The 7,547-nt window shown below is 35.0% G+C and overlaps 1 protein-coding gene across 39 annotated transcripts; it reads left to right on the top strand.

Annotated features, from left to right (window-relative positions):
* The first annotated feature begins 1,115 nt into the window (after positions 1-1,115).
* LOC112797006 (uncharacterized) lies at positions 1,116-4,478 on the top strand. Of its 39 annotated transcripts, none has more exons than XM_072235722.1 (7): positions 1,116-1,890; positions 2,473-2,602; positions 2,792-2,839; positions 3,115-3,205; positions 3,320-3,451; positions 4,000-4,077; positions 4,259-4,478. In XM_072235722.1, the coding sequence occupies exons 2-7, from the start codon at positions 2,586-2,588 to the stop codon at positions 4,271-4,273; spliced, it is 381 nt and encodes a 126-aa protein (XP_072091823.1). In that variant the 5' UTR covers positions 1,116-1,890; positions 2,473-2,585; the 3' UTR covers positions 4,274-4,478. The 39 variants fall into 39 exon arrangements, 6 of the variants coding, with proteins under 6 accessions (XP_072091823.1, XP_025695512.1, XP_025695513.1 ...); XM_025839727.3 differs by having other exon boundaries at positions 2,780-2,839; XM_025839728.3 differs by having other exon boundaries at positions 2,758-2,839.
* The last annotated feature ends 3,069 nt before the right edge of the window (positions 4,479-7,547 follow it).

The following is a 7,547-nucleotide window of genomic DNA, read 5'->3' as shown; positions in this document are numbered from 1 at the left end:
CCTCTATGGTCACGGTTTTTTAGGGTGACCAAAAGAAAAAAGTTATGGTCACGGTTTTTTTGGAAAGGGTGACCATAGAGTACCTATGGTCACGGTTTTTTAAAAAAGGGTGGCCTAAAAGGGTCTATGGTCACGGTTTTGAGGGGTGACCTAAAGGGGTCTATGGTCACGGTTTTTTACACTGACCAAAAATGGTCTATGGTCACGGTTTTTCAAAAAAGGGTGACCTAAAAGGGTCTATGGTCACGGTTTTGGGGGGTGGCCTAAAGGGGTCTATGGTCACGGTTTTAGGGGTGGCCTAAAAGGGTCTATGGTCACGGTTTTTGGGGTGCCTAAAGGGGTCTATGGTCACGGTTTTTTACAGTGACCAAAAAGGGGCTATGGTCACGGTTTTTCAAAAAAGGGTGACCTAAAAGGGTCTATGGTCACGGTTTTGGGGGGTGACCTAAAGGGGTCTTTGGTCACGGTTTTGGGGGTGGCCTAAAAGGGTCTATAGTCACGGTTTTGGGGGGTGGCCTAAAGGGATCTATGGTCACGGTTTTAGGGGTGGCCTAAAAGGATCTATGGTCACGGTTTTAGGGGTGACCTAAAGGGGTCTATGGTCACGGTTTTTTACAGTGACCAAAAAGGGGCTATGGTCACGGTTTTTCAAAAAAGGGTGACCTAAAAGTGTCTATGGTCACGGTTTTGGGGGTGACCTAAAGGGGTCTATAGTCATGGTTTTGGGAGTGGCCTAAAAGGGTCTATGGTCACGGTTTTGGGGGGTAACCTAAAAGGGTCTATAGTCACGGTTTTGGGGGTGGCCTAAAATGATTAAATTTTAAAAATAATATATATTATTTTATATTTTTTTATAAAATTAGTATATAATTTTTATTAATAATTAAATCTTAATTGTTGACTAAAAATTAATTTTTTAAATTAAAAAAATTAATTGTTAAATATAAATAAAAATAGTTAAAATTTAAAAATAAAAATAAATATAAAAAGTAAAAATCCTAATTCTAACCCTCACTTTCACTTTTTATTATGTTATTTGTCGCCATCGTCTACTCTTATTGTCTTTACAACTCCACCATCTCATTATAAAAATAGAACCCACTATAACTCAACACTCATCATTAAACCTTAAAAACCCCGTTTGTTAGAAAATAAATAACAGATTATTTGTAATTTATTATAATTATTCATACTTTTATTTTCAAAAAATTATTTATCAAAAAATAATTAAATCAAAATTATAAAATTTTAAATTTAAAATTGATCACAACTTATATAATTTTCATAAATATTTAAATATTTTTTATTTAAAATTTAAAATTTTAATAACTTAATTATTTCTAATTTTATTAAAAATATCTACTCTATACTTTAATTTTATTAAAATTTCCAAATAAAAACCTAATGTACCTACTCTTCAAACTCTAACCCTAAGCCAACCCTTTTTCCCCTAATTTACGCACACACTCAGCCCTCACCATGTACACAGACAGAAAGAAAAGGGTGGAGCTCGAAGAGAAGGGGGAGAAGGACAAGGAAGGAGAGGGGGAAAAGGAGAGACGGCGCCGGTGGGTGTCACCGCCACCGTCGCCGCCGTCGTATCGCCGTCGGGAGAGTCATAACGCAAGGAGAGAGAGAGAGCGCTGCAGCCATTGGAGAGGAGCCCTCCAGCCCTCGTCACTATCAGCTCCATCGCCGTCGTCACCATTGGATCTGCGTGAAACGGTCGTCCTCGTCGTCACAATCGATGCTTCTCCTCGTCGTTTGTGGGTTGTCACCTCTCCTGCTTCTGCTGTCACGCCATCATCTGCCCTTCTGGACTTTGCTGCTTTTGAATCACGCCCTGTCACTGGTTCTCTGCCTCCTTGTTGTGGCCCAACCTCTAATTAGGTAACTCAAGTGTCTCTTGTTATGTGATTTTAGTTGATTTGGTTTCTATTTTGATTTGAATATTGATTTGGTATAATGCTGCCTGTTTTGGTCCCTAGTTCTCTGGCTGGAAGTGTATTTTCTATTCCGGTCACTGATTCTCTGGCTGGAAATTCATTTTCTGTTTTGATTACTGCTCTGTTTTGGTCATTGATTCAAATAGGAAAATATTGATTCTGTTTTGGCTGAAGCTATTCAATACAAATAAAATTAATTTTATTGTTAATTTTTAGATGTCATAGACTAAAATCTCTAAGATTGATTCTTTGCTTATTGCTCATACTTGCATCTCTGTTTCATACAAGAATCACATTAAATAAGAATGTTGTACTACATGGATAACTCTTATGTAGATCTAATTAAATATAAATGTTTCAATGTGACAGTAAGTTTGAACAATGTTAACTGTTTCTAAACCTCTAAATTTGACGATGGTTTAGTTTGATCATTCAAGTCTGTAAAAGTTCCAAGTCTTAAAATTTGCAATTAGCTAAGTTTTTTCAATTGTTTGTGATTGGGTGTCACTGATATTGGGTTGGCCAGGATCGCTGTTGGTTGCAGCAGATTAGAGCGCCTCAGCTTGAAGTGGTGCTTTGAGATTTCTGATCTTGGCGTTGACCTTCTTTGCAAGAAGTGCTTCTATTTGAAAGTTCTCGATGTCTCGTATCTCAAGGTTAGTTAGTTAGTTAGTTATGGAAAGGTGTTTGGCCATGACATTATTGGTAGTACTTATTTGAGAGCCACTAATTGGATATGCTGATTAGATGATCCATTTTGGTTTTGACTTTTCAGTTTTCACACTTAGTCCTTTGTCTTTGTTCAAAACAGTTATCTCAGTTCCACATTACAGTACCATGTGCAGATTGGTGAATGAAAGGGACAGAGAGATTGAGAAACAAAGCTGGACACTGTGAGTTTTTGGCCTCTAATATCAGTTCAAACAACATAAAAAGTATAACTAGATCATTGTCAAGTTTTACATTCATGCCTTGAGTTTTCAAGACTCAACAAAAACAAAGGGTATATAGTAATAAATTCTTTGTCATATTCATGCTGTTCAATTTTACTTACTTTTTACCGTAGAATGTTAGTTCATAGATTATATGAAATTAATTGCAAAACCTTTTTCTCTAATCCATGTGTCAATATGAATTTTATTTTTCAATTATGTGGTTTCAAATACAGGTGTAGAGAAAACATACATAGTTGTCTTTGGAATAGGACTATTAGCTTAACTATTTTTTCCTCGATTTTGTACAAAATGATCGGTTTCCAAGTAAGTTAAATGGCTTAAAATGATTTTCTAATAGAGATCTAAATTTGGTATTGTGATAGAAAAATTTGGTTGTTGTGATAAAGAAGTTTGGTTGTTGCTTTGGCTTTGGATAAGGGAAGCATTGGAAGCTGGGAAGAGTTACTATGGAAGGTTGCTGAATTACAAGAAGGATGGGATGCCCTTCTGGAACCTACTTACAATTTCACCCATCAAGGACGAAGGTGGCAAAGTCATCGAATTCATGGGGTAAAGTTAGTGTCCTTTTTTACCTCTGTTGAGTTTTGTCTTTCAAGTTAGTTTTTTACTTTTTTTATTCATTTTATTGTTGACTTCTTTGTCATTCTTTTAATTAGAGGGTTGGTTGGGGACCAAACTGTGGCTGCATGGATTTTGATAATAATTTGATAATGACCATACTATGTATCATTTTCTTCCCATTTAGAAACTGCCAAGTGCCACGAGGGCTATGTTTACTTGTTTAGCTGTTTTTGTTAAATTATAGATTCCTTTTGACATTTATAACATTTATTGATTCCTTTTGTAATTAAATGTGGAATGTTTGAAAATTTCGATAAATAAAAATAAGAACTGACTTCGCATATATAGGGCCTAACTAAACATTTAAGTAAAAATTCAGGGGGGATCATTATTAATTATAAAACAAAGCCATTGCTTTTTTAAGATTTTTAAAATTGGTTGTTGTGATTTTTTAAAATTGGCTTTGGTTTTCATATTTAAATTCTTATTCATTACTTCCTCTTCAAGCAGTTTTGACTTCATTTTTTTTATTTTAGGTGATGTATTTAACCTTGATGGATCACAGAGTTGTTGAATGTTCAATTGGACTTTGTTGTTTATATAAAGAGGGACATGTATGTATAAGTTTTGGCTAAGATTTTCTTTTTATGTGGCTCATCAAAACCCTAGCAAATACTCCCTGTTTAGTGGTTGAAATTTTAAAGTTAATTGACTTATTAAACTTTGCTGCATATGTATTGCATTATCAAAAGCATTTTTGCTCTATTTTAACATGTTTATTTCTTTTGCTAGCAGGAAGACATGATGTGAAGAAAATATGTTCCATACAAATATGACATGGAATGGGTCTTACACTTTAGTTATCTAAATGTAATTTTTTGATGTGTTCTGTACTTTTTGAAAAGAGACTTTACTCGGTATTACATGTAATTGGATATATTACTCTCTATTTTGATTTCTGTTGTTTAGACTAAAATTAAACATATCTATTTTATAATGAAACTTTTATGATTTACATTTCTTGTTCTTAGATTTATTTTGTGATTATCATTATTTTGAGATGTGATTATGCTTTAAAAAAAATTAAAGCTCATAAAACAAAACAGGCTATTGTCACCATTTTAAAATAAAGTGACCATAGATAACCTATGGTCACGGCCAAAACCGTGACCATAGATAAGGCTATGGTCACGGTTTTAAGGAGGGGTGACCATAGGCTCTATGGTCACAGCCAAAACCGTGATCATAGATAAGGCTATGGTCACGGTTTTGAAGAGGGGTGACCATAGAGGCTATGGTGACGGCCAAAACCGTGACCATAGATAAGGTTATGGTCACGGTTTTAAGGAAGGGTGACCATAGAGGCTATGGTCACGGCCAAAACCGTGACCATAGATATGGCTATGGTCACTGTTTTAAGGAGGGGTGACCATAGGCTCTATAGTCACGGCCAAAACCGTGACCATAGATAAAGCTATGGTCACAGTTTTGAGGAGGGGTGACCATAGAAGCTATGGTCACGGCCAAAACCGTGACCATAGAAGCTATGGTCACGGCCAAAACCGTGACCATAGATAAGGCTATGGTCACGGTTTTAAGGAAGGGTGACCACAGAGGCTATGGTCACGGCCAAAACCGTGACCATAGATATGGCTATGGTCACGGTTTTTATGCGTGACCATAGATTGCCCTATGGTCACGGTTAAAAACCGTGGCCTAAAGTGTCAAAATTTGAAAATTGTAACCGTGACCATAGAAACCGTGACCATAGGTAAAAAAACCGTGACCATAGACCTATGGCCACGAAGGAATAGGCTACGGTAAAAAACCGTGACCATAGGTCCAAAACCGTGACCATAGATCTATGGTCACCCTTTTCACTAGCTATGGTCACGGTTTTTTACCGTGACCATAGGCCCTTTTTTTTGTAGTGAATAATGGTTATTATATTATTGTTGCTAAAAATTTGTCGCTAAAACTCACCTTTTTTGTCACGATACTTGTATATATCTTTAATATTTAATATTTAATATTTAATTTTTATTTTTTACTAGTAAAAATATGCATTTACTAATATTTTTAATATTATTTAATATCTTTTATATTATATATCAATAAGAAAGTTAAGGATGCATGAAAATAAACTGTATCTATGTATTATCTCTTTAAGAATGGTCTTGAGGTTGAGGGTTATATATTATATTTTCTTATATCTTAAGCTGATGTTCATGATAATTAAGATTTGGATGTTCTATTTATGAAATAAATGGAAAGAATTGAGTAAGGCCCACGTTATAATATTATTCTTCTCAAAAATTTAAATAAATAAAAAGAATAATATAAATAATTATATTTTTAGTTAATATTTTTTTCAATCAAAATATTTTTAAAATTTGTTTAATTTTTTTACATAAATATTTTTTTCTTTTTATTTACCATATATTGAATAGTTATATTTATAATTACCCATGAAAAGTTATTCATACAAATGACAGGATGCTTCCACTTAACAAAGGAGTTTTTCTTAGTGCATTGTATATGAAAAAAATTTTGATTAGGTTTTTTTTGTTATTATCTGTATTGTATGGAGTTTCAAAATATTTTTTTTCAAATAAATCACACTCTTGGAAAATTAGTTGGGAGAAATCTAAGGCTCTCGTGTAGGCTGAAAACATAATGTAAGGGTGTAAAATAGTGAAAATAGAAGATGTATTAGAAGAAATTAATGGTTTCTTTACAGTGTGCTTCTACAATAAAAAAATAAAAGTAATTTTTAAAAAAAATAAAAGTAATTAAATGTTTGGATAATGTGTTTTATTGGTGTCATTTGAGAGAGATGGTTCATGAAACCACAAGGGATGAGGATGTGTTAGTTGGAACTGAATAGCGATTCAATTGATTGTGGAAAAGGTAGGAATCATTGAAGAGGAGCTGAAAATAATGATCGACAATAAAATAACAGTGGAATGGATTAACGGTAATAGTACAACAAGTTGGGAATTACGATTTTTGAAAAACGAAACGGAATCCATATGAAAAATTCTTCAAAGTGTGTGTTGAATTCCAAGAAGAACGGTGATATAAGCTATGAAAAGAGCGAGAGCAAAAGGCACTAAGCAACGAGAATGAATGGGCGCTATGAGTAACTTAAATGAAATGAAGCACAAAGCATAAAGCTGATATGAGGTTGGAAGCGCAGCAGCATTTAGATGAAGCTATGCTAGTAAAGTAAATTGTCATGTTTTTTGCATGTTGAACTTATTTTGTGGGCTGCTGGGTATGTATTGGATGTTGGGGTTGTGAGAATGTAATTCTTATGACTTGTTTTTTAGTGAGATTTGTATTCTGTTCTTACCAGCCTGAACCGAGGTATAGGTCGCTCCTTCTGGTAAGGTCGGCAAGCTTCCAAGACGTGTCCCAAACTTCGTCGGCAAGAGAGAGAGGTGGAGGTGGGTACCTGCAAAGGCACTCCGACGCTCAAGTTAATAGGTGAAAATATATGAGGACTTTTTCTTAGAAAGATTGCATACCTCTTTCGTTCCTGTCCTTTGCTTTTATATTTGTTCGGATTGGGATGACCGTTTTATCTAGGTCGTAACGTCTGAGGAGAGAATTAATCACATGTCCGACGTTATGGAGATAAATGCCGATTATTGCGAATATTCGGCCATTATTGTGGGTGCGTTACCGAGGTATAATTCGTAACCGATCTTACTGGTCATATCACAGCCCCCAAGCTTAGCCTGGCTTTGAGGAGACGGGTTGAGCTTTTTTGACGAGTTATAGCTCGGTGTGTGGAGCCCCCAGGTCAACGTGGCTCATTCAGCAGTGCTTTCTCTTCTTCTTTTTTTTTTTTTTTATTAGAGGGTTCAAAATGTATTAGTATAGGGCCTGTTTTTATTGGACCTTGTGTATAGTTATTATTATGATTTGGTTCAACTTCCCAAGTTGGTTTATAACCGTTGTAAGTGGGTGTTGATGAGCGGCTTAGATTAATTGATGGAACTGAAAAGTTCATTTAATTAGTGGCTTGGAAGGAGGGTGGTTTCTCTGTTTTTCCGTTTAAGTGTGAAGCTTCAGTTTT

Source organism: Arachis hypogaea, chromosome 4 (genome assembly GCF_003086295.3).
Source record: "Arachis hypogaea cultivar Tifrunner chromosome 4, arahy.Tifrunner.gnm2.J5K5, whole genome shotgun sequence".
Taxonomy (NCBI): domain Eukaryota; kingdom Viridiplantae; phylum Streptophyta; class Magnoliopsida; order Fabales; family Fabaceae; genus Arachis; species Arachis hypogaea.
This window is presented reverse-complemented; position numbering and strand designations above follow the sequence as displayed.